The 27,594-nt window shown below is 39.1% G+C and overlaps 1 protein-coding gene across 13 annotated transcripts in view; it reads right to left on the reverse strand.

The window, feature by feature from the left end:
* The window catches only part of MRE11 (MRE11 double strand break repair nuclease), a 73,242-nt gene that overhangs the window by 20,483 nt on the left and 25,165 nt on the right, over positions 1–27,594 (reverse strand). For 11 of the 13 annotated variants that reach the window (XM_086338817.1, XM_086338822.1, XM_086338826.1 and 8 more), the window contains 6 exons: positions 25,338–25,418; positions 21,757–21,883; positions 18,460–18,560; positions 16,640–16,813; positions 10,471–10,533; positions 1,091–1,310 (listed from right to left, as the gene is read on the reverse strand). In XM_086338817.1, coding sequence (XP_086194943.1) covers positions 1,091–1,310; positions 10,471–10,533; positions 16,640–16,813; positions 18,460–18,560; positions 21,757–21,883; positions 25,338–25,418 — 766 coding nt within the window. Of the gene's footprint in view, positions 1–1,090; positions 1,311–10,470; positions 10,534–16,639; positions 16,814–18,459; positions 18,561–21,756; positions 21,884–22,365; positions 22,499–24,494; positions 24,747–25,337; positions 25,419–27,594 lie in introns of those variants that run through there. The other 2 variants (XR_015141733.1, XM_086338824.1) reach the window with 2 other exon arrangements.

Genomic DNA, 27,594 nt, shown 5'->3' on the forward strand with positions numbered 1-27,594 from the left:
TTTAAAAAAATAAAATCAAAATGAAATCTTAAAAAACTTATCTCAAAACAGTTTATGTGTAAAATGCCAAATATATATATATATATATATATGAAGAAACATCTAGAGTCTGATCAGTCAATTTTCAAAGACTATACTTAGGCCACATCTGGTTCATATTGCTCCATTTAAAATTTAAGGAAAATATTTATAAATGCAAGGATAATAAAATAATCATCAATAGAATATGGAGACTTTTCTCCTTGGAGATTTTTAAATAAATTAGTCCCCATTTTAACCAGTTTAAAATTCCTATAGATAAATATTTAATAAAAATAATTTTTAAATATTCCTAGGGATTTTTATACTTCATTAGGAAGTCACTGGGTGAAAGCTTTTATTATTTGGACTATTCAATGACAACAGTGTCACATTAAACACAATGATGGTAATTAATCTTAACTAACATTAATAAATCAAATTGTTTGAGGGCAGTTTTTCTTTGTAAACAAATTTTATAAAGCCATTTCATGATAATGTGGGCATTTGTATCTTATGACACTAACAAAAATAATTTTTATGATCTGGAGTTTTATTCTTACTGTCAGTGGGCCTTAGTTAATCATTTTCCTTAAGTGTTTCATTCACTATTACTTTGTATATGTGAGAGTAAATGTATCAATTAAATATATCAAATGTATAAGAAAAACTGAAACTTTTTTTTTTTGGCTGTGCAGTGAGACTAGAGGGATCTTAATTCCCTGACTAAGGACTGAACCCACACCCTTAGCAGTGAAAGTTCAAGTCCTAACCACGGGATCTTTAGGAAAATCCCCAAACACAATGAAATTCTTTTAAAAAACAGGAGAGTAGGTATTAAACTCTTTTATTATGTAAAAAAATATATATTAAAAACTTTATGTGCATGTGGCTATTCAATATTTAAGTGAAATGTATATGTCAGAACTACATTAAAGCCTATCTCAGCACATTATAAAGATAAATTTTTGAAGGACTGTGTAACTCAATTCTGCCAATGGGGATACAATTCTGAATTTCCTGCACAACTGCCAAGTGTGAATGTGTAGGGAAGACAGTACTTGGGGCTAACCTCTTCCTCTCTGTGACCCCCTTCTTGACATTGAATTCTGCCCTCTTCCTCCTCTTTGGCCTCTTCCTCGGCCTCTTCCTTTGTTGGCTGCTGCTTTGATGCTATCATCAGAGTCATCAGCCATCTGTTCTGCCAAATCTATGCTCATAAGGTCTTCAGCAGTCAAGGCGGAAGCGGCGTCCTCTGACTGAGATCTGAGGGCTCTGGCCCTACTCATGGCCTGACAGGGATGATAAGAGGAAAGCACGTTAGTAGACAATGCAGCATCCTCCCAACTCATTAATCTGGTCACTCTGGTGAACTTCTCATATTGAGAAACTGTCTAAACTATTATTTTTCACTAATTATGCTGTTATTGTTGTTGTTCAGTTGCTCAGTTGTGTCCAACTCTACAATCCCATGGGATGCAACATGCCAGGCTCCCCTGTCCTTCACTATCTCCCGGAGTTCACTCAAACTCAGGTTGACTGAATCAGTGATGCCATCCAACCATCTCATCCTCTGCCGCCCCCTTCTCCTCATAGTCACACTAAAAAATGCAATACAAGAGAAGCCTTCTCCACCAGCAATCAAATTCAGTGCCTGTGATTTGCCAGACCGATTTGCAATACTACCTATAAAAGGAGACCTTTTGAAAGGTATACTAAGGAGAATAAAATTTCACAAAATCAGAAGTTTCAGAACTGGGAGGAATGGCAATTCTGGCAGGAGTTAGCAATCAACCCTAATTCAACAGGCTTTGCAAGTGGTGCCAGTGGTAAAGAACCTGCCTGCCAATGCAGGAGACATAAGAGACGAGTTCTATCCCTGGGTTGGGACGATCCCCTGGAGGAGGGCCTGACAACCTCTCTTGTCAGGAAAACAAGAGGAGAAAATCCCATGGACAGAGGCACCTGGTGGGTTACAGTCCATAGAGTTGCAAAGAGTTGGACATGATGGAACTGACTTAGTACACATGCACGCATGCCTAATTCAACACCACAATTTGTAAGAGACTGTCATCATTTGAACTTCTCTATACAATGCGCTATTGATAAATAACAAGGAAAAAACCTCACGAAAAATAGCTTCTATCTCTGAGTGATGACATTTTAGGGTGCTTTTCTTTTCTTCATTATTATTGAATATTACAAATTTGCTACAATGTACATTTTCTAAAATATGACTTTTATAATCAGAAAAACATAAGCAATAATTTCTTACAAATATATATAAAAAGAGTTAAGTAGAACAAAACAAGTGAAAGCCTGGAAAAGGATTAAAACCTTAGGATCAAGATTTTAATTTAATAAATAAACTGTCTAAAGAAGACCAGTTTGACACTTAACGAAATATCCTGAATAACCCTGAAGTGACAATAGATTTCCTGATTAAAAACAAAAAGAGCAATGCTCTGATCTCTTCCTTTAAATCTATCAAAATGTAACAAGAAGAACAAAAATGTTTTTTAATGTTTTCAATGAAATTAGAAAAATGCTCTACCCACAAAACACAAAGCCTAGGAGAAAGAGTTAATGGGTAGGAGAATGAATAACTGGCTTGGCTAAAGAAGAATGCTGAAGAGTTTCAGACAGTGTAGAGAGCTCCAAAATTGATCTATCCCTCCCAAAAGACCATGACAACAGTCTCTCTTGCTTAGAATGACAAGTTCTTGGTCTAAGAACAGGCACCTAGAGTGTTTCCAAGCTCTCTGTGATCCATGAACTATGGACAGACAGGGCTAACTAAGGAGATGAGAACAAAGCAGGCAGGGCAGAAGCAGGAGTGAAGTGGTGGTGGGAGGGAACCAAGCTTCACGATGAGGCATCTGTTGGAGTAGAACAGCTAACTCACTACAAGCGTTCAACATGGCATTACAACTCAAAAAGAAAAAACTTCAGGGAATACAACAAAAAATATAAAAAAACTGTAAAGATTTCAATTAATCTTTCTTGTCCCAGATAAAGTATGGCCAATCCTCATAATTTTCACATCCCATATATGCAAACTCACCTACTTGCCAAAATGTTTTTGTAACCCCAAAACAATACTCCTGATGTTTTTGTGGTCATTTATGGGCATATGCAGTGAAAATTTTTAATTGCCTGACACACACATTCCCAGATGATGTCAAACAATGTGACACTTAGCCTTCTGGTTTCAGCTCTCGTATTTGTAAATGAGTGTCCTTTTCAGAATACTTGTAGTGCCATGTTGTTCACAATTCTGTGCTTTTGGATGGTGATTTTACTTTTAAAATGGCCCCTGGTGTACTGCTAAAGTGTTGTTTACTGTTCCTAAGTGCAGGAAGCTAAGACGTGCCTTGTGGAGGAAATACACTTGTCAGATAAGCGTCATTCAGACATGAGTTATAGGGCTATTGGCCACAAGTTCAATGTTAATCAATCAATGACATATACTGAATAAGGTGTCCTCAAACAAAAACACACACAGAAAAGGTACTGCATTAATCAGTTAGCAAAGATTTTGTAACCAGTGGCTGGCAAGAGCCTATTGTATTTCTTCTTGAAGCAGTAAGTTAAATACTCACTCAGTGTTTGTAGTGACTTTATAGAATACAACTACCATAAATAACAGTACATTAAAAAATGTACTAAAGACCTAAATTACACACTAAGTCAAAGTGTGCTCAGTCGTGTCCGACTCTTTGCGACCCCATGGACTGTAGCCTACCAGGCTCCTCCGTCCATGGGATTTTCCAGGCAATAGTACTGGAGTGGATTGCCATTTCCTTCTCCAGGGGATCTTCCCGACCCAGGGATCGAACCCAGGTCTCCCACATTGTAGACAGACGCTTTACTGCCTGAGCCACCAGGGAAGCACTGTAAATTACATACTAAGGTAGATGTAATTGATACATGTTGAACTCTGTACTCTGAAAATAAATAATATACTTCTTTTCAAGACCCCATGAAATGGTTTAACTGATATATAATGGGATGCTAAGAAAAAGATCAATTCTAAATAGCAAAAAAGAATAGCATACTTTCTCATCACAGTGCAATAATATTAAAAATGAAAATACCCTGACTTCAAATTGCAAAATAAAACAAAAAGTACAGAATATCTAGAAAATTATAATAAAAATACTGAATATCAGAACAGATGAAAGTATTTTAAAATGAATTGTTAAATTAAAGCAAAGAAATGAGAATGGACGGAGAAAAAAAATCTAAGGAAAATTGAAAGAATTATGACAAAGCACTCTGTTCAATTCTAAGTAATTTGGAAAATAAATGACCTCAACTAAACCAAGACAGTCTCAACAGACTAATTAACAAACAACATTTTGAGAAAATTATTAAAAGATCTACACTCCAGAAAATGACCACAACCAGAGAGTTTCACAAGTAAATTCTACCAAATCTTCAAAGAATAGATGATTCCATGGCTATTTCGATAGCATTAAGAAAGAAAGCTGCAAATTTCTTTTTATAAAGCCAGCATAACATAGTACCGAAAACTGACAAAGGACTGCATGCACAGAAGAAAAATTACAGTATTTTACTCATGAATATCAAAGCAAACAAAAGGAATCCAGGGCACACTGAAAGACCAGTACACCCATTACCAGGGGGTTCATAAAGTGATACTAAGGATGTGTCAATAATAGAATAGAAAATAATATAATTCACCATATTAACAGAAAACAGGAGGAAGAACCCCACAGGCGTTATCTTCACAGATGCCAAAAAAGCTTTTGATTCATTACCTATTCCAGATTTAAACAAACAAAAAACCTTCAGGAACAAAAGGAGACCTCTTTTACATGAAAAAAACCCCTAACTCTGCTACCCAAACACTCAGTATGAGTGTGCACACACTTTCACCTGAGTGCTCTTATAAATCAATTAGAGAAAGGCCAATGACCTAGGCAAAAAAAATAATACTCTATGTAAAGAACATGACAAAGTGTTTCATATAATGTAACTTATAAAAACTGTTCAGACTTACTAGTAATAAAAAAAGTATGAATTAAAAACAACAGTAAGAAATAATTTTTCACCACTTAGATTTGTAAAGATCATATAGCAATTCCATGTTTAACCTTCTGAGGAATCATCATACTGTTTTCGACAGTAGCTTTTATCTTCCCACTAGCAATGCACTGGCAATCCACTCCAGTACTCTTGCTTGGAAAATTCCATGGACGGAGGAGCCACCATGGTAGGCCGCAGTCCATGGGGTTGCTAAGAATCAGACACAACTGAGCGACTTCTTTTACTTTTCATTTTCATGCATTGGAGAAGGAAACAGCAACCCACTCCAGTGTTCTTGCCTGGAGAATCCCAGGGACGGGGGAGCCTGGTGGGCTGCCATCTATGGGGTCGCACAAAGTCAGACACGACTGAAGCGACTTAGCAGCAGCAGCAAAGCACAAGGGTTGCCATTTCTCCATTTTCTTGCCATTATTTGTTACCTTCTAATTTCTTGGAGAACAGCCATTCAAAGGAATACAAAGTGTATCTAATGGTTTTGATCAGAATTCCCTAGTATTTCATGATATTGAGAATCTTTTCTGTGCTTAGTGGTTAACTGTATCTCTTCTTTAAAGAAATATCTAGGCAAGCCCTCTGTCCATTTTTAAAATGGGTTGTTTTGTTGAATTTTAGAGCCCTTTATATATTCTGGTTATTAATCCTTTATCAGATATATGATTTGCAAATATTTTCTCTCATCCTACTGGCTGCCTCTTCACTCCATTAATAGCACTTGGTATTACAGCTTAAAAAAAGATATTGACCCTGAATCAAATTCAGATAGAACATAAGAAAGAAATCAGAGGCCAGTCCAACTATGAACTTTGGATCAGACTAAGAACAGTTTCTACATTTTTAAAGGGCTGTTTAAAAAAAAGTGACATATACCACAGATGGCCAGCAAAGCCTAAAATATTTACTACTGATATTTGGCTTTTTATTTAAATAGGAACCTACAGTTAAAGAAAATACTTGAGAGTTTTTCTATGTGAACAAGACATTAAAGCATGTTTTTTATCTCTAAAGGAAAAACTAATGCTTTTGTTTGTCTGTTTAAGTAACCTAAGTATGATACTGGGATTCATGTTCTGAGCTAAATAATTCTACAAAGCTGTGAATTACACCTTGGGAAAGCCTCGAACTTTATTAGTCAAGTTCTAAATAGTATCAGTTCAGTTCAGTTTGGTGTCACTCAGTGGTGTCCAACTCTTTGTGACCCCATGGATTACAGCACACCAGACTTTACTGTCCATTACCAACTCCCAGAGTTTACTCAAACTCATGTCCATGTGTTGCCATGATGCCATCCAACCATCTCATTCTCTGTAGTCCCCTTCTCCTCCAGCCTTCAATTTTTCCCAGCATCAAGGTCTTTTCAAATGAATCAGTTCTTCACATCAGGTGGCCAAATACTGGAGTTTCACCTTCAGCATCAGTCCTTCCAATCAATATTCAGGACTGATTTCCTTTGGATAGACTGGTTGAATCTTCTTGCAGTCCAAGGGACTCTCTCTCAAGAGACTCTCTAACACCACAGTTCAAAAGCATCAATTCTTCGGTGCTCAGTTTTCTTTATAGTCCAACTCTCACGTCCATACATGACTACTGGAAAAACCATAGCTTTGACGAGACAGATCTTTGTTGGCAAAGTAATGTCTGCTTTTTAATATGCTGTCTAGGTTGGTCATAGCTTTTCTTCCAAGGAGCAAGCATCTTTTAATTTCATGGTTGCAAACACCATCTGCAGTGATTTTGGAGCCTCAAAAAATAGTCTGTCACTGTTTCCATTGTTTCTCCAACTATTTGCCATGAAGTGATGGAACCGGATGCCATGATCTTAGTTTTCTGGACGTTGAGTTTTAGGCCAACTTTTTTACTCTCCTCTTTCACTTTCATCAGGAGGCTCTTTAGTTCTTCTTCGCTTTCTGCCATAAGGGTGGTATCATCTGCATATCTGAGGTTAGTGATATTTCTCCTGGCAATCTTGATTCCAGCTTGTGTTTCATCCAGTCCAGCATTTCTCATGATGTACTCTGCATATAAGTTAAATAAGCAGAGTGACAATATACAGCCTTGATGTACTCCTTTCCCGATTTGGAACCAATCTGTTGTTTCATGTCCAGTTCTAACTGTTGCTCCTTGACCTGCCTACAGATTTCTCAGAAGGCAGGTAAAGTGGTCTGGTATTCCCATCTCTTTAAGAATTTTCCACAGTTTGTTGTGATCCACACAGTCAAAGGCTTTGACATCATCAATAAAGCAAAAGTAGATGTTTTCCTGGAACTCTCTTGCTTTTTTGATGATCCAACAGATGTTGGCAATTTGATCTTTGGTCCCTCTGCCTTTTCTAAATGCAATTTAAACATCTCTAAGTTCACAGTTCACATACTGTTGAAGTCCGGCTTGGAGAATTTTGAGCATTACTTTGAAATATGTCAGGTGAGTGCAATTGTGCAGTAGTTATAACATTCTTTGGCATTTCCTTTCTCTGGGATTGGAATGAAAACTGACCTTTTCCAGTCCTATGGCCACTGCTGAGTTGTCCAAATTTGCTGGCATATTGAGTGCAGCACTTTCACAGCATCAACTTTTAGGATTTAAATTAGCTCAGCTGGAATTCCATCACCTCCACTAGCTGTGTTCATAGTGATGCTTCCTAAGGCCCATTTGACTTCATATTCCAGGATGTATGGCTCTTGGTGAGTGATCACACCATCATGGTTGTCTCGGTCATAAAGATATTTTTTATACAGTGCTTCTGTGTATTCTTGCCACCTCTTCTTAATATCTTCTGCTTCTGTTAGATCCATACCATTTCTGTCCTTAATTGTGCCCATCTTTGCACAAAATGTTCCCTTGGTATCTCTATTTTCCTGAAGCGATCTCTAGTCTCCCATTCTATTGTTTTCCTCTATTTCTTTACAGTGATCACTGAGGAAGGCTTCCTCATCTCTCCTTGCTATTCTTTGGAACTCTGCATTCATATGGGTATATCTTTCCTTTTCTCCTTGGCTTTTGGCTTCTCTTCTTTTCTCAGCTATTTGTAAGGCCTCCTCAGACACCCATTTTGCCTTTCTGCATTTTTCTTGGGGATGGTCTTGATCACTGCCTCCTGTACAATGTCACAAACCATCCATAGTTCTTCAGGCACTCTGTCTATCAGATCTAATCCCTTGAATCTTTGTCACTTCCACTGTATAATCCTTAGGGATTTAATTTAGGTCATACCTTAATGGTCTAGTGGTTTTTCCCTACTTTCTTCAATTTAAGTCTGAATTTGGCAATAAGGAGTTCAGGATCTGAGCCACAATCAGATCCTGGTCTTGTTTTTGCTGACTGTATAGAGCTTCTCCATCTTTGGCTGCAAAGAATATAATCAATCTGATTTCAGTATTGACCATCTGGTGATGTCCACGTGTAGAGTCATCTCCTATGTTGTTGGAAGTGCTATGACAAGTGCGTTCTCATGGCCAAACTCTGTTAGCCTTTGACCTGCTTCATTCTGTACTCCAAGGCTAAACTTGCCTGTTTCTCCAGGTATCTCCTGACTTCCTACTTTTGCATTCCAGTCCCTTAAAATGAAAAGGACATCTTTTTGGGGTGTTAGATATAGAAGGTCTTGTATGTTTTCATAGGACCAGTCAAATTCAGCTTCTTCAGCATTACTGATCAGAGCATAGACTTGAATTACTGTGTTCTTTAATGGCTTGGCTTGGAAACGAACAGATATCATTCTGTCATTTTTGACATTGCACCCAAGTACTGCATTTCAGACTTTTATGGACTATGAGGGATACTCCATTTCTTCTAAGAGATTCTTGCTCACAGTAGTAGATATAATGATCACCTGAATTAAATTCACCCATTCCAGTCCATTTTAGTGCACTGATTCCTAAAATGTCGATGTTCACTCTTGCCATCTCGTTTGACCACTTCTAGTTTACCTTGATTCATGGACCTAACATTCCAGGTTCCCATGCAATATTCTTCTTTACAGCATCAGACTTTACTTCCATCACCAGTCACATCCACAACTGGGTGTTGTTTTTGCTTTGGCTCCATCTCTTCATTCTTTTTGGAGTTACTTCTCCACCCTTTTCCAATAACATATTGGGCACCTATGGACCTGGGGAGTACATCTTTTAGTGTCAGATCTTTGTGCCTTTCATACTTTTCACGGGATTCTCAAGGCAAGAATGCTGAAGTGGTTTGCCATGCCTTTCTCCAGTAGACCATGTTTTGTCAGAACTCTCCACCATAACCCATCTATTTTGAGTGGCCCTACATAGAGTGGCTCATAGTTTCTTTGAGTTAGAAAAGGCTGTGGTCCTTGTGAGCAGTTCCAGCTCTTTCCAGTTCACCACCTGTCAGCTGCTGCTGCTGCTAAGTCGCTTCAGTTGTGTCCGACTCCGTATGACCCCACAGATGGCAGCCTACCTGGCTCCCCTGTCCCTGGGATTCTCCAGCCAAGAGTACACCTGTCAGCTACAGTTCTGAAATATTTAGGCAACAAAAATGGACTAATGGGACAGTTGTATGAATTCAGTGAGGATGAAACTTCTGGTCATATAGTTTAAATTTTTCTTTCTGCATATCTCTGTCTCACGTACTAAACTGAGACTCTCTGGGGGAACCAGACCATCTTTTTCATGTTTATATTCCTAATAAAAAACACAACGGCTACCCATAACAGATACTATAGAAAATGCTGAAGGAAAGCAATCAGAAGTCCAAAATAAATAATTGATAAAATAATTTTTAAGTACTAGACAGCAATCATCCAACACTTACAGCAATTAGAAAATAGGAAAATATAGTTCAATTTGAATTTCAATCATGAATTCACCAAGTACCAGACAGAGGCCCAAAGTTTAAGTTAAGAGTTGCTAACCCCAAATTCCTAATCTAAAAAGAGATGGAAAAGACAGTGATGAGGGCAATCAAGAAAATTTCAACAGTTTAGAAAGACCAGTGGACACTGTGCATTTACGTTTAATGACACTGCTAACCAAAACACTAAATCTCTTCTTTTTTTGCTGCAAACAATATCAGCTCAGTGGGGTAAGGTTTTATCTTATATTGATAAGATGTTCTAATAGCAGTTGGGAATTATTTTGACTAATAACAAGTCTTCAAACTATTATTCCTGCCCCCTGCCCTCCCACTCCATACACGTATCAACAATTAGTTAAGTTTTAAACAATAGCAGAAGGTTAAAAAGAGAATATCAGCAACCACAATATTCATAGGTTGAACTGGAATAAGTCAAAGGCAGCTGTCATCAGCCAACCCCTGCTCAGTCCCACCCACCAAACCAAGATCCTGTAGACTAAGTAAACCTACTAGTTATTCTGATTTAACAAGCTGACAAATATGCAAAGGAATTAACAGGAAAATTACCTCTCGAACTTCATCATCTTCTTCATTCGTATTCTTTTGTCTGCTTTCTCTGAAACGACGTACCTGGATTGTAACAGAAAAATTCATAAATATGTTACAAACACGTCTGTTATGTAAATACAAAACTGCTTAACAGACGCTTTTCATTTCAACATAAAACTTGGAAATTCAAGTATAGTTTTGTTTCACAAAAGATTAAAGAAGTCGTATTTTCCCAGTGCTGCTGCTAAGTTGCTTCAGTTGTATCCGACTCTGTGTGACCCTATAGATGGCAGTCCACCAGGCTCCCCCATCCCTGGGATTCTCCAGGCAAGAACACTGGAGTGGGTTGCCATTTCCTTCTCCAGTACATCAAAGTGAAGTTGCTCAGTCGTGTCCGACTCCTAGCGACCCCATGGGCTGCAGCCTACAAGGCTCCTCTGTCCATGGGATTTTCCAGGCAAGAGTACTGGAGTAGGCTGCCATTGCCTCCTCCAGTGACTTACATTAAAAATTCAGAAATGTACTCTAAGAAAAATTGGCCATAAGCAAAATTATATTACCTGCTGCCAAACAGCCAGTCAGACTACAGAGGAAGAACCTGCAATGTCCTATGGGTGTTATACTTCAATAAAATAGCTAAGAACAAAAACCTCTCGAAAACAGGTTTGAGTTATTACACTACACAAATTATCCTTAGGCTCCTCTAAAATAGTGTCCCAAATGGGTGGGCCCTTGAAGATCCGTTTTGTTAACAGTCAACCACTGAAAGTTTAATGATTGCAAACCCTGGTCCTGGTGCCACGGATACAGAGCTTCCTTTGTTACCAGTTGCTGCTCACAAAGCTCTTACAATTTAGTTATGTTGCTGGAGATACGCTCCATTTATTTAATAATTTACTCAGCACATATTTACTGAGCCAAGCCACTAAGTACCAGGTACTACTGTAGGGGTGGAGAATACAACAATCAACAAGAGTCAGAAAGTCTGCCCTTAAGGAGCTTATAATCACTGTGTGCATGTTGTCTGTGTTTGAAAATCAGAAACAAATAAGCTATATTGTATTTTAGAAGGTGTATGGGATCAAGTCTAGTTGGGATCAGCTAGACTGGGAAAACTGTTCTTACTTACCTCTGAGGAGCCTCTGGCATTCCCAGCGCCAATTTACTATGGTTTCCTACCTGGATGAGCAGTTAGCATGGCTTATGTGACTAGAGTGGCATTAAAAAAAAAAAAACCCTGTCAACTTCTGCACATATCTTGCTATGTGTCCAGTCCTGGGTTTGCAATGTGCATACAAGGAGAGGAGGAGTGGGTGCCTGGCATTTCCCAGATCTCTAATGCCTGCCTATACTCTATACCAGCTGCCTTTAAGTAAAAACCTGGAGTATGCTCAGTGGAGTCTTCAGAGTCCTTTCAAGTACGTGAACCTGTGAAATTTTTGCAAAAGGTTTTACATGCTCCCAGAGAAATAATGCAGGAAGAGGCAGAGAGAGTGCCAAGGAGAGGCTACAGGAGATCATCAAAGACCTGACTGAAAAGGTAATAAAGTGATAAAGTGGCAAGGATTTTAAAAGGTAGGGAATGCACTTCACAAGTACCTGGGGGAAATCATTCCAATCAAAAGAAAGAATACATGCAAAGGCACCGGGGCAGAAACACTATATGTTTAAAACAGCAAGGGGGATGCTGGGCTTGAGCAGACAAGTGGCTGAAGAAGTTACAAAAACCAGATCCAGTAAGGCCTTGGGAACAACTGTAAGGGCTTTTTCTTCTCTGGCAGGAGTGACTTCATCTGAATTACTTTAGGACCACCAACAGTGGAACTGAGGACAGAAAAGAGGGTGGAGGACAAGAAACACAGGCAGAACAGCGAGACCAGTTTGGAGGCAACAGGAGTAACTAAGGTGAGAAACAGCCATGCCTTAGACCACTGATAGTGATGGAGGTGGTGAGAAACAGTCACATCTGTACAGATTCTGAAGGTAGAGTTAAAGGATTTCCAGGCAGGATACAGGTGACAGGAAGAGAGGAATCAAGGATGATTTCAAGGTTGATCGCCTGAGCAAATTAAAGAATGGTGCTTCCACTAGGGGCTAAGGATTAGTGGCTCAGATGAGGAATGCTGGAAGCTGAGGAGGTCTCCTGAACACCTGAGTGGAAACATCCAGCAGGCTCTTGGCTACAGAAGACTTGAGCTGACAGAAGAGTTCTGAGCTAGACTTTTGAAAAGTTATCATCAAACTGATGTTGGTATTTAAAGCCAGGAAGTTGGATGAGAATACAAAAGGAATGTGTAGATAAAGAAGGGGTCAAAGGACTGAGTTCTGGAGACTCCAACATAAGAGGGTTAGAGAGGTAAGAGGAATCAATAGAGACTGAGAGGCACAGATAATGAGGTGGGAAGACAACCAGAAGAGTGTGGAGCCCTAAAAGCCAATGGAAAAAAGAATTTAAGAAAGTGGTCAAGTGAGATTTAAGATGGAGAATGGACAGTGAATTTAGCACCGGAGTTCACTGGTACTTTGACCAGAGTAAATTCACTAGAAATATGGGGTCAAAACCCCAGAAGGAACAGGTTTAAGAGAAAAATGAAGGCAAAGATTCCGAGCAGCAAATATAGAAAAAAATTCTGCTGTGAAAAATGAACAAAGAAGCAGAGAAAGAGCTAAAAGGAAATAAGATCTAAGCTCCAGAGTTTTGTTAAAAGAAATAGCAGCGTGTATGTTATGATTCAGTAAAAGGGGGGAAATATAGGAAAAATCATTGTTTTTTAAAAGATAGCATAGCATGTAATAGTACTCCAGGTAGCATATGATATACCAAAAGCACTGGGTCATTCACAGACGAGAAATGAGAATCAGGGAAAAAATACGGAGCAGGCATTATGTGCCAGTGTACCTAGGACTTACATGTGTTCTTTTAATCCTCACAGTTTTGATGGTAGTTCTATTATCCCTATTTCATAGATGAAGCAGAGATATTAAAACAGCCCACTGACAGTTCCACAGCAAGTAAGGTCGTCCAGTCTGCAGTCCATACGCTTAGCCCCCATGCTACACACACACACACACACACACACACACATTCTCTCTCTTTCTCTCTCTCTCTCTCTGTCAAAAGTCATGATGTCACTCCAGGTGTAGATGGTCCTTCTGGAGGGTAGAGTATGAGGAGGGGAGCTTATTTTATTTATTTTTTTTAGAGTAGCTTGGGTTCACAACAAAATTAAAATGAAGTTACCTAGATTTCCCATATACCCTGTCCCACATATGCACAGCCTCCCCTATTAATATCAACATCCCCCACCAAAACTGTTCAGCTGACACTCCACACTCCATACTCTGTATCACCCAAACTCCAGAATTTACCTTAAAGTTCACTTTAGGGTAAATTTACCTTAAAGTTGGTAAATACCAATTGGTATTTACCACTTGTACCTTAAATTTACCAGAATTTACCTTAAAGTTCACATATGCTCACTTGCCAATGCTCACTCTTGGTGCTGTGCATTCTATGAGGCTGGACAAATGTATAATGTATACATGTATAATCCACCACTTTAGTTTGATACAGTGTGGTTTCTCTGTTCTAAAAAACCTCTGTGAATCTATCTATTCATCCTTTCACCCCACCCCCACAACCACATCTTTTTACCAAGTCCATAGTTTTACCTTTTCCAGAATGTTACACAGTGAGGAATCATGTGCAGTACATCAAGTTACTTTTTCAGATTGGCTTCATTCACTTGGTAATATGCATTTAAGGTTTCTCCATGTCTTTTAAATGCTTGATAGGTCATTTCATTTTAGTACAGAATAACATTTCCTTATCTAGATAGTTTCACAGTTCACTTATTCATTTCCCTACTGAAGTACATTTTGGTTGCTTCCAAATTTTGGCAGTTCTGAATAAAACTGCTATAAATACCATATGCAGGGTTTTGTTTGGACTTAAGTTTTCACCTCTGTTGGGTAAATACCAAGGAGTATGACTGCTGAAGAGCATGGGAAGAGTGTGTTTACTTTTCTAAGAAACTGCCCGACTGTCTTCCAAAGTGACTATATCATTCTGCATTCCCACTAGCAATATAAGAGTTCCTATTGCACTACATCCTCACCAGCATTTGGTGCTGTTGGTGTTCATTCCGATAAGTGTGTAGTAGCCTCGTTTCCCTAATGACATGAGATGTGGAGCATCTTTTCATATGCTCACTTGGCAATAGTCTATCTTGTTCTGTTAAGGTCCCTGGTCCATTTTTTAATTGGATTTTAAAAATTTTCTTATTGTTGAATTTTAAGAAATTTTTTCATATTTTAGATAATAATCCCTCATCAGATGTTGTTTCTTTTGCAACTATTTTCTCCCAGTCTGTGGCTTGTCTTCTCATTTTTTTAGTCTTTTGTAAAAGAAAAGTTTTAAATTTTAATGCAGTCTGGATTATCAATTACTCCTTTAATAAATCATGGTTTTGTTGCTGAATCTAAGTCATTACCATACACAAGGTCATCTAGGTTCTCCTACGTTATCTCCTGGGAGTTTTGTAGTTTTGCATTTTACATTTAGCGGGGGATGGTCATATTATATTTATGACACTTAACTGAGAAATCTACCCATGCTAAAAATTTATGAACCTAACACATCCAGAATCACAGAGTAAGGGGTTTTAAAGTGTAAATTATCTGCCTTCCCTGTAAAAGTACCTGGCATTTAATATTACTGGTTGTATACTAGCTGACATCATTAGGCTTTAAAAGAATGATGTTAAATAATTAAAAGCACAAAAATAAAAGTCAAGTGGAATGAGTTTTAAAAATAATACTTTGTTCTTCTGCCTAGAGGGAATTTGGAAAACACAGGAAATGATCCCTTATAATCCTACTACCTGAAATAACCACTGATAACATCTGGAATATTTTCTTCCACTTTTTCGCATACACACATAGACATACTCACATAGAAAATACAAATAATTGTGATCACGTGTATAGTTTTACTTCTTTGGAATTCTTTTCCCACTTAACACTGAAAATACTTTTCCATGTTCTTAAAATATAATTTTTAATAGCTGCATAGTATTCTATGGGCTTCCCAGGTGGCACCAATGGTAAAGAACCCACCTGCCAATGCAGGAGACTCAAGAGACATGGGCTCAATTCCTGGATAGGGAAGATCCCCTGGAAGTGGGCACGGTAACCCACTCCAGTATTCTTGCCTGGAGAATCCCATGGACAGAGGAGCCTGGAGGGTCCTAGTCCACAGGGTTGCAAAGAGTCGGACACGACTGAAGTAACTTAGCACAAACACATAGTATTCTATAGTATCTATGTGCCAACATTTTACCAAAACATTTCTGACATCTCCCCTACAGGTAACACTGAGATAAATTACATCCCATTCAAATCTCTATCTCATTATTGTCTTAAGAAAATTTCCTAGGGCTGAATTAAAGGGAAAATCTTAAGCCTCTTGACATACACTGCCAAAATGCTTTATAGTGCAGCTGTTCAAACTCAATACTCTACCAGCAGGGTACTAAATATCTTTAACAAATCATTGCTACTTTGACAAATAAAAAATTAATTTGAGTTTCTTTGATTATCATAGGTTAAATACCATTTTCATATGCTTATTAGCCATTTGTATTTCTTTTGTGAACCACCTATTCAGGTCCTCTGTTCATTATGTTATTGAAATATTTAGTAATCTTAAGATTCATAAGAGCCCTTTAACATTATATTAAGAATATTAACCTGTTATTCTGCCCACATACAAGTATGTTTTCCATGTCAGTACCATGTGTTTTTTTGACAATCTGACATGCAAACATTCAAAAATTTTATGTAGTCAAATCTAAAGAGTTTTTACTCTGCTTTTATGCTTACAGGAACTGCATTTTCTAAGTGAAATTCAAAATCTTAATCAAAACTTACTAAAAAATTGAAGTAGACATTTTCACCCTATGAGGTTCATTTTAAAGCACTTAACATTCACTAGGTATCAATCATTTTTGAGACCATATTCTAGACACTTATTAGACATTTTATAATTTAATCCTCATTTTGTGATCTCAATTTTAAAGATGAGGAAACTGAACAAATCAGAGAAGTAGTGATTTACCAGAAAGGAATGCAGAGCTACTCTTAAGGAGAGACTATCTAAATAGATTTTTCACCCCAAATTATTCACCTCTTCATCGATTTTATCTTCTAGGGCATCAATATGACGTTCTTTAAGAAATCGCTGTGTTTTTTCCAACTGATATTTCACTAATTCCTCTATGGCATCTTTTTCTTCCTTGTCCACAAATTCTTGTACTGCTTCACCCATTCCCCTTTCTGTTAGAAGTGAGAGCTGTACATTCTGTAAGAGACAGAAAACAGTATTTTCTGATGCAGAAAACAGTATTTTCCCTACAAAACAATTCTATACAAGTAAGGAAAATTACAGAATCAAGGAAAAAGACAAAAAAGTTATCTAGTTACTGGAGGAAAAATGAAGCAAAGCAAAAGAAAACAAAGGACAGTAATTAAGCCTAGAAATATTACAGGCCAACAACAGCAAAGTGTAAAGTAACAGGAGTAGAGTCCAGGACCTATGAAAACAGAGAGGCCTGAGTGTCTGGGACACAGAGTGCAGAAATGGGAGCTGATGATCAGATTAGGTTGACCAGCGTGGAAGGCAGAATTGTTTGCTGTTTAGTCATTCAGTTGTGTCTGACTCTTTGTGACCCCATGGACTGTAGCCCATCAGACTCCCCTGTCCATGGGATTTCCCAGGAAAGAATACTGGCGAGGGCTGCCATTTCCCTCTCCAGGGCAGAATAGTGGCCCCCTTAAAGATGTCCACATCCTAACCTCTGTGACCCATGAATATGTTACATGGCAAAGGAGAATTAAGGTTACAACTGGAATTAAGATTGCTAATCAGCTGGATCGGAGAAGGCAATGGCACCCCACTCCAGTACTCTTGCCTGGAAAATCCCATGGACGGAGGAGCCTGGTAGGCTGCAGTCCATGGGGTCGTGAAGAGTTGGACACGACTGAGCAACTTCACTTTCACTTTTCACTCTCATGCATTGGAGAAGGAAATGGCAACCCACTCCAGTGTTCTTGCCTGGAGAATCCCAGGGACGGGGGAGCCTAGTGGGCTGCCATCTATGGGGTCGCAGAGTCGGACACAAGTTGGACACAACTGAAGCAACTTAGCAGCAATCAGCTGGATACAAAATGGAGATGAGCAGGGACTATCCGGGTGGGCTCAGTATAATAACAAGCATCCTTCATAGCAGAAGTGAGGCACAGAAGGGAGTCAGAGAGATGTATCTGGGGAAAGACAGCAAGGCAGATACAATGTTGCTTGCTTTGAAGATGGAAGAAGGGGCCTTGAGCCAAGTAAGGTAGGAACAGCCAGAAGCTGGAGAAGTTGAGAAAATGAATTCTACTCTACAGCTTCTAAAAGGGAACACAGCCCTGCTAATACCTCAATTTTAGTCCAGGGAGAAGAGTGAATTTCTGACCTAAAAGATTGTTAAAATAATAAATTTGCATTGTTCTAAACCACTAGGTTTACATTGTTTTAAACCACTAAATTTATTTCGGCAGCAACAGGAAGATAAAATAACCAGAGGATCTCAAAATGGCATATACTCATGATGGTAAGAGTAGCATCACCATCCTGTGGCTATATAATAAAGCAATTCTGAAATTACATCCTGATGCAAGAAAATTAAATCCCAGATTCAAACTTATGTAGCAGAGGTAAAAAGAAAGGATAACAACAATAATACACAATAATTGTGGTGTTAATAACTAACATTAATTAAGCAGTTATTTTTCTTGATATATAATAACTATAAATGAGTGTAACTGATTATCACCCTACTTACTTCATGAAAACATTCTGAGGATTCATTTTGTTTAAATTGTCAATTATACATATCCTAAATTGAAATCTGTTATTATAAGATCACCACTAATTCAAATGGAGAACTGTAATTAAGAAATTACCTTCTCCGCAGTTTGAAAATACTGTTTTACAAGGTCTTCAACCCTTAGTGTTGTTCCTTCTGAGGGTTTTGAGATGAACTTGCCAAAGTTGATCTCTTCTCCTAGAAAAAAGACATCCATGAAGAGAAAAAATAACAGTTTCTATTTCAATGTTGGGGCCTTCCTGGTGGCTCAGTGGTAAGGAATCCACCTGCCACTGCAGGAGACGTTGGTCCAATCTCTGGGTCAGGAAGATCCCCTGGAGAAGGAAATGGCAACCCACTCCCTATTTTTGCCTGGAAAATCCCACGGACAGACTGTAATCTGTGGCGGACTACAGTCCATAGACACGACTAACCGCACACAGACACCTTAATATTAAAGTACCCAAATTCACTGCACATTCCTGTCAGTGGAGGAGGTATGCCCAAACTTTATCAACTGTCAGCTTGCTCAACGTAATAAATTTTGAGACAAAAATATGGCATTTTTGCTAGTTTCAAGAGTCTTTCCCCCCAAGTCTCTACTTCTTTTCCTGATCTCCAAGTGACATGTCTCTTGGCTCCATCTTCAAGGGTGGTCCACAGATCTCTGGGAGTTCCCCATACTGCTTCAGGGGGCTCAATAGTAATACTAAGACATTATTAACCTTTTCCACGGTATTGCCACTTACACTGATGATACAAAAGCAGCACTGGGTAAAACTGCCAGTGCCTTGGGATGAGTGAAGGCAGTGGTTCTGAGCTCTACTAATAGTCATCACCTTGTATTCACAGTTCAAAACAAGACAAAGCAAACAGCCAGTTTCACTAAAGAATATCCTTGATGAAACAGCAAAAATTATTAATTAAATCTGAGCCCATAGTACATATATGTTTAATATTCTGAGAGACAAATAGGAAGCGTGTGTAGTAAAGCAGATTTACTGCATTCTTACGCAGGATGGTTGTCTCAAAAAAAAGTAGGTACAGAATAAAAAGAGTACTGGGTAAGAAGTCAAAAAGCATGTCTGGTAATATGCTCTGTTCATAACTTTTGTCAGGGAAAATGAATATTAACTGTCCAGCAGGTGTGCAACATGGTGTGGAAAATACAATAATAAAATGATAGGAGACAGCCCATAATAGCTAATGATTACAATAAAAGGTGGTAAGTGCTACAACAGAGCTGAGAATAAAAATATGACACACCAAGAAGAAATGAACTATTTCTTCCCCAAGAAGACTCAAAATAATGTGCAGATAGCAAACACTACTATCACTTGACTCAAGACTTGCAGAATGAGTAAGACTCACTAAGCAAAAAAAGAGAAAGACAAAATATCTTAGGCAGAGGGAAAAGCTTATGCCATGGCTTACAGGATAAAGAGGCACAAAGTTCAGCATGCCTCTTGCAAAGCAGTGAGGACAAGTAAATAGAAATCCTTTTTGAATTTCAAGATGGGAGAATTAATGCTGCTGCTGCTAAGTCGCTTCAGTCGTGTCCGACTCTGTGCGACCCCATAGACGGCAGCCCACCAGGCTTGCCCATCCCTGGGATTCTCTAGGCAAGAACACTGGAGTGGGTTGCCATTTCCTTCTCCAATGCATGAAAGTGAAAAGTGAAAGTGCGACCCCATGGACTGCAGCCTACCAGGCTCCTCCGTCCATGGGATTTTCCAGGCAAGAGTACTGGAGTGGGGTGCCATCGCCTTCTCCGGGGAGAATTAATATTATTTCATAAATATGATTACTACATTTCACTACGCCAGACACTATGTTAAGACCATTTACATACATTATATCTTCTAATCCTCACAACAGTACTCTGAGGCAGGTACAGTTATTATCCTAATTTTGATGACAAGAAAACTAAAGATCAGAGAGATTAAGCGATTTGCATGATTTCACACAAGTGGTTGAAGTAGCAGAGCTGGCCAAAACAACAAACAATTTCATGCTTTCAAAATGATACATGAAAGGGTCATTGTTTCCATTAAGCAATTAATGTTTAAGCAAAAAAGGGATCATCAGAACAAGACTCACTATGGATGAAACAAATAAAATAAGGAACCAGTTCTAAATTCCATATTCTCACAAATGCTATACCAATAAAACTCCAAGGAATTGATAAGGATGAATGATTAAAGTAAATCATCATCAATAACTAGGTAAAATTAATAGCATAAAAACCTTTCTCTGATATGGATTGTTTTCCCCTAAAACAGTATTCTATGAGCTCTATTTAAATATCCAAATGACTATTTCAGGCTGAATTAACAGTACACACTATTTTGATCACAACTTAACTATGAAAATAGAAGCTCATTAAATCAGGGTTAATAAAAACCAATGTGGTATATATGTAAACAAGGGACATATTAATTCTGACTCAATAGTTCTAAGGAGAAGAGCCATTGTATTTAAAAAAGGTCAATATTTCTTATGAAGAAGCACTATTTCAGTCAGGTTACCTGTTTTTGATAAATGCTAAAATAAAGGCAATTAGTTTTCACAAAACTTAATTAGCCCTTAAGTATATATCTTTTTAATATTCTGGGACATCTCTTAAGTCCGGAATCTTAAATCATATATGCCGTGAAGTTGAAATATTTAGCTGTAAAATTTAAGAGTATATTCTCTAAACATTAAGAATATATAGTAATAATAGATATGTAAACACTAAATATATAAAGTATGTGTTGTTAATCAGCAGCATGTTTAAAAAAAAACTATGAAAGCTATCATTTCTTCACTGATACCCGCAGGTTTATAAGCGATTGCTATCTAATTTTTGCCTGCATGCGTGAGTGTTTAGTCACTAAGTCGTGTCTGACTCTTTGTGAGTCCACTGACTCCTCTGCCAGGCTCCTCTGTCCATGGGATTTTCCAGGCAAGAATACTGTAGTGGGTTACCATTTCCTTCTCCAGGGAATCTTCCTGAACCTGGGATCAAATTTACCACAGGTGGCTCAGTGGTAAAGACTCTGCCTGCCAATGCAGAAGACGTGGGTTTGATCTCTGATCCGCGAAGATCCCACATGCCTTAGAGTAACTAAGTTTGTGCACCACAACTATTGAGCCTGTGTTCTAGAGCCCGGGACTGCAACTACTGAGCCCACTTGCCAAAACTACTGAAATGCAAGTGCCCTAGGGCCCCGAGCTCCACAACAGAGAAGGCACAGCAATGAGAAGTTCCCATACCCCAACTACAGAGTTGTCCCTGCTTGCCAAAACTAGAGGAAAAACTGCAAAGAAACAAAGACCTTGCATAGCCAAAAAAATACCTTAAAAAGAAAGATGCTAAAAATATCTTTAAAAAAACAGACAACCAGCTTACCCGTGTTTTCCTTTTGTTCTCTGTGCCTGAAAAAGTGGATAACATCTTTTGGATTAGCTACCCGATCCACAAATTTCTGGCTAAAGCGAAGAACACTGAATGGTTCAAAGCCTCCACTATAGTCCACCTGGAAATACAGAACAAGTTACAAAGGCTAGCAAACAAGAGAGCAACAATTTCAGTATTTATGGGTAAGACTTTTAAGTTAGTACTGTATGTTAATATTCTACAATTCATTTTAAAGATCATGATGATGTTACACAATTTATTCTATGAAAAAATAAAGCTTCAAAGGTTTATGCTTCTGCAAAACATTGTTTGATGGAATCAAGGTACAGCAAGAATTCCCACAATGTCAGAATCACTGTATCTCCCCATGGTAAAAACACTCTAGGAACCAGGAATATCATCTGAAAAAGGATGGGATATTTCTAAACAAGTTTTCTTAAACTTTTAAAACAGATATCCAAATAGAATGCTGGCTGGCACTAGATGTATTTATTAATTGGTTTATCACGTAAGGATAAGCTTTCACATCAGACAATAATAAACACTGGGAAAATTCATGGAGGAAAAGAAGCAAGTCTGTGAGCTTTGAGAAATGATCACCTTCAAAACACGTGACAGTCACCTCTTGGTATTTCAGGGGGATTGATTCCAGGACCCCTGGCTGGGAACACCAAAGTCTGCAGATGCTGAAGTCCCTTGTATAAAGTGGCAGAGTTCAATCAGCCCTCCATATCTGCAGATACGAAACTGCAGGTACAAGAGGGCTCACGATTTCTATTTAGAACTAACAATGATTCTCAAGGCAGGCTTTTTCTAAAGACATCTCTTATGGCACCAAGCCCCTTACAAAGAAAAACAGATATAATCATTTTCCTAAACCAGCTGTTCTCAAAGGATGCTCTGGGAACAAGCTTTGTACTACATCACCAGCCTCTCCAGACTACACCTAACCTCCACCCCACTTACACTCTCTGTCACACTTAGCACTAGCTAAGATTCTGTTCACATATTTGCTATTTGTTTATTTTGTCTCTTCTCACACCTCCACCTCCTGTAAGCCTTGTCTATTTTATCTTCACTGCCCACCCCACACTCTCACATGCAGAAAAGAAGGCACTCAGTAACTCAGTAAACATCTGTTCATTGAATTAGTGAATCAATGAGGGTCATCTAGCCAATATTTTGGAATACTACCTACAGGAAGATATTTCTTCTTTTTATCATTAATGAATTAGTAATGTGTTTGGGAAAAGGAACGCCTATTTCCAATTTAAGTCTGATTAGTTTTAACAGTATCAGGCAGACATAGATGAGAAACATGGTGCTTCTGCCCTGATAAAGAGATCTGTGTGGTTCTCTTAAAGCAGCTAAGTTTCTATTACCCAGACAAACCATCTCTACAGCTGCCACGTTCTAAACCAGAAAACGCCAAATGCTCAAGCTAGGGGGTCTCCCCAAAACACATTTTTAACAACTGAACTCCAGTCTAGTTTTATTTGTAATTTTCTGCTTCTAAATGTTACAAAATTATTCACTAAGCAAACTTTACTGAAGTGTCCACAATGTCTAAGTACTCTGCCAAGGGCCAGATATAACATAAATAAAACAGCATCCTGGTTGGAAAGAAACTAAGAAGCTGGCTAGGAAGACAAACCATGTAAAGAAGCAGCTGCAAGCAGAACCTGAACAGTGCTGTAAGAAGTATGTACAGAGGAGATTAAGGACACAAAGGAAGAGACTGCTAAGAGAGCATCCGGGCTCAGCTACAGCAATGACAATGAGATGGAGAGAATTCACTCAGATCTAGAAAGCACATACCCAGGGACAAGAGACCCAGTGGCTCAAGGTCACATAGCTAGTGACAGAGCTGGAATCAAACCAGACAGTCTGACTCTAGACTGTCTTCTTTACCTTCATCCTGTATGGCCCAGGGCTTCTCAAATTTTCATGTGCATATAAATTTTGGGGGGATCCTGTTAAAATGCAATTCAGTGGGTTTAATATGGAGCCTGAGATTCTGTATTTTTAAGATTTTCCCAGGTGATGCCAGTGCTGCTGCAGTTTGAGGGTCATATCCCTTGGGCACAAGGCTTTAGAAGGACTCTTGGACTCCAACAAGGATGTCTCAGGGGTAGGTCAAAATTTGGGAGCCATCATTCTATAGGTGATCATATGCCTAGACTGGACACAGGACTAACTAAAATATAGGAAGGGACAAAGAAAACTTGTAGAAGAGAATGCCAAAGAGTGACTCACTAAGATGAAAAAAATCTACTGGATTTGACAGTTGAAGGTTGCATTTTTCACCTGAGATGGTGGTGTCACAGCCTTGATTATAGTGGACTGCGGAAGAGACTGTTATATGAGCAATACAGACAATGTATTATTTTGGGGGGAAGAAAATCAGAAAAGGTAGGAGCTAGAAGAGAAAGGCACAGGGGTGGCCAAAAAAAAGAAGTCTTGTTATTTGTGAATATCATGATGCAAAAGATAAGCAGGTTTAGAGGCACAGGAAACACTTCAATTTCTTAGAATTTTCTAACTCTGAAATGTCAGTTCTTGCCACGTATTTATCAAGCACTTGCAATTGCCAGGGACTGTTCTGGGATCTCTGGCTACATTAGTTAACAAGATTCACAAAGTTCCATGCTTCCGTAGAGCAGATAGTTTGGTAGCTGAGGACAAATAATAACCAAAATAAATAAACAAATAAATTGGATGTTGTAGTTCAGGTGGATGTGTTGTGGGGAAAAAAAGAAGACGTAGAGAAGGGTAAGTGAAATCAGTAGTGCTGGAGAGAGGACCTGGGGGTTACAGTCTTAATCAGGCTGGGGTCCACTGAGGTGACTACTTGGGTGACGTGAGCAGACCTGGAGGAAGTGAGCGGGTCTGATATGTCCGAGGCACTGCAAGAAGTCCGAGTGCCTGGAAGGAGGGGAGAGCGGGGACCGCAAGCGATGAAGTCCGAGAGCTCGGCCAACCTAGTCAACACAACACTATTTAGAAATGAGGGAAGCAAGAAAACAAAACCATCAAACCTATCAGAATAAACTAAAATGGATAGCCAACAAGGACCTGCTATATATATAGCACATGGAACTTTACCAGTGTTATGTGGCAGCCTGGATGGGAGGGGGATTTGGGGGAGAACATATATATGTATGGCTGAGTCCTTTCACTGTTCACTTGAAAGTGTCACAACATTTTTAATCAGCTATACCCCAATATAGAAGGCAACGGCAACCCACTCCAGTACCCTTGCCTGGAAAATCCCATGGACAGAGGAGCCTGGTAGGCTGCAGTCCTTGGGGTCGCTAAGAGTCGGACACGACTGAAGCGACTTAGCAGCAGCATAACCCAATATAAAATAAAAAGTTTATAGAAAGGAATGAAACTATGATTAAATCAAATACTGGCTGCTTTATTATTTTCTTCACCAATGATGATAGCTCTTTTTACTATACGTACTCTCTTTGCTATTTTACCAAAAAAAAAAAAAAAAAATTCATGTAAACTGTACAAAACTCTCCTTTGAAAATCAATAAAGCTGAATTCATCTAAATAGGACTTACTCGCAGTCGTATAAGAGGCTTCTCTGGCTGTTGAGAATTTCCCAGACGTTCCCGTTCTGCATTTTCAAGCATTTCTTCAACCTCAAAATAAAGATATTGTCATGACTAGGGGGAAGAGGTATTTCTGGCTGGCATCTAGTGGTAGAGGTCAGAGAGGACTTGTAAAAATCCCACTGTGCACAGAACAAGCTCCCACAACAAAGCATTTCCCAGTCTAAACTGTCAGCTGTGCCAAGGCTGAGAGACCCTGAGCTCCCTGACTAGGCTGGGACAATCCACTCACTCATGCTCCATCTCCCTCGCCTGAGAGATCGGGTTCAGGGACGAGTACATGACCTCAGTCCAGGGAAACTCAATGTTTAAGGGGTTTATCTGGAACCACTGGGAAAAAAATGATTCTTTTAGCTGTAAAGGCAATGTAAGTCTGTGGGCCACTGCATGACAGACTTCCTTACATACAGTGAAGCTTGAGATAAAAACCACAGGACTGGGTGGCACAGGACTAAACATGGAAACAGAGACAGAAGGACCTGCTATCTTAATCTAAGTTTCTGAATCTGGTCATCTTGAAACCAGCAAACCTAAACCTTTCAGTTATTTGAGTTACATGCTGCTAGTAAAGTTGACACATTGGGTGAGTTACTTTAAGGTTCAGCTCCAGTGGGCGTTTCCACAGTTTACTGGTTATCATGTTTGTCTCACTTTAAGGTTCAGCTCCTCCTTCTATAAAGTGTGGATGGTAGACTCTACTGTTCTATAGCATTGCTAAGTGGATTAAATGCAAAATGCTGTCAACAGTGTCAGGAATATACAAGCAATGAAAGCATTATTATCATGCTTTTTGTGAGAATAAAATGCAAAGCAGAAGAGCATACACAGAGTTAAGAACTGAGTAAGTGTTAGCAATTAATGTTACATATGAATGACTTCTGTTCCAACAGCAAATCTGTAAGTCTAATTTGTTTGTAAGTCTAACAGTTATCCTAGGTACTCAACTAACACAATCGGCTACATAATCCTATTCTGTAATAGGTTTCCCAGGGGGTGCTAGTGGTAAAGATCACATCTGCCAATGCAGGAGACACAGAGATGCAAGTTTGATCCCTGGGTCAGGAAGATTCCCTGGAGGAGGGCATGGCAACCCACTCCAGTAATCTTGCCTGGAGAATCCCATGGACAGAGGAGCCTGGTGGGTTACAGTCCAAAGGGTTGCAAAGAGTCAGACACAACTGAAGCAATTTGGCACACATGCACAAATAGGTTTATAATACTTTTCATACAAATAATACATAAAAACAAACACAAAAAATAAAGAAAATATTTTTAATCTTAAATGTAGTACTTTGAAAAGTACAACAGTACCAGCTACATCACTGCTGCTTTTACGCTTCCTTCCAGACATTCTTCAGCTTGAAATAAAGATACTGTATTACTATACTCTATACAGTGGTTGTGGTGGTTTAGTCACTAAGTCATGTTGGACTCTTACGACCCCATGGACCATAGCCCACCATGCTCCTCTTGCCTGGGAGTCTCCAGGCAAGAATACTGGAGTGGCTTGCCATTTCCTTCTCCAGGGGACCTTCCCAACCCAGTGATCAAACCCATGTCTCCTGCACTGCAAGCAGACACTTTATTGCTGAGCCATCAGGGAAGCCCTCTGTACAGTGCAGTGCAGTACAGTACACCAGAGTACAGCCATTTGCAGAGGATGCATGCATGTGACAATGTACACCAGACATGTGAACTAATTTAAGTGATGGGACATGCAAACGCATGTCCGCATCTTTCAAAGTTTGCAACTTAAAGATTCACGTGTAGGGGACTTACTGTATTAAGATGTCAAGTTCCATATTATCAAATGCATTCATCCAATTTCAAAGTGGCTCAAGAAATTCTACAGAGGTTTAGGGATGGTGATCTGTATGGGAGGAGGTATGGGACTTACACTGAAGTGACATGTTCCCTGTGCTGTGCTTAATCGCTCAATCATGTTTGACTCACTGCGACCCCAGGGACTGTAGCCCACCAGACGCCTCAGTCCATGGCATTCTCCAGGCAAGAATACTGGAGTGGGTTGCCATGCCCTCCCCCAGGGGATTTTCCCAACCCAGGGATTGAACCGAGGTCTGCTGCATTGTAAGCAGACTATTTACCATCTAAGCCACCAGGGAAACCCAACAATACTGGAGTGGGTAGCCTATCCCTTCTCCAGGGGATCTTCCGGACCCAGGATTGAACGAGGATCTCCTGCATT

Source organism: Bos grunniens, chromosome 15 (genome assembly GCF_055505025.1).
Source record: "Bos grunniens cultivar Pamir isolate PY7600 chromosome 15, Bosgru_T2T1.0, whole genome shotgun sequence".
Taxonomy (NCBI): domain Eukaryota; kingdom Metazoa; phylum Chordata; class Mammalia; order Artiodactyla; family Bovidae; genus Bos; species Bos grunniens.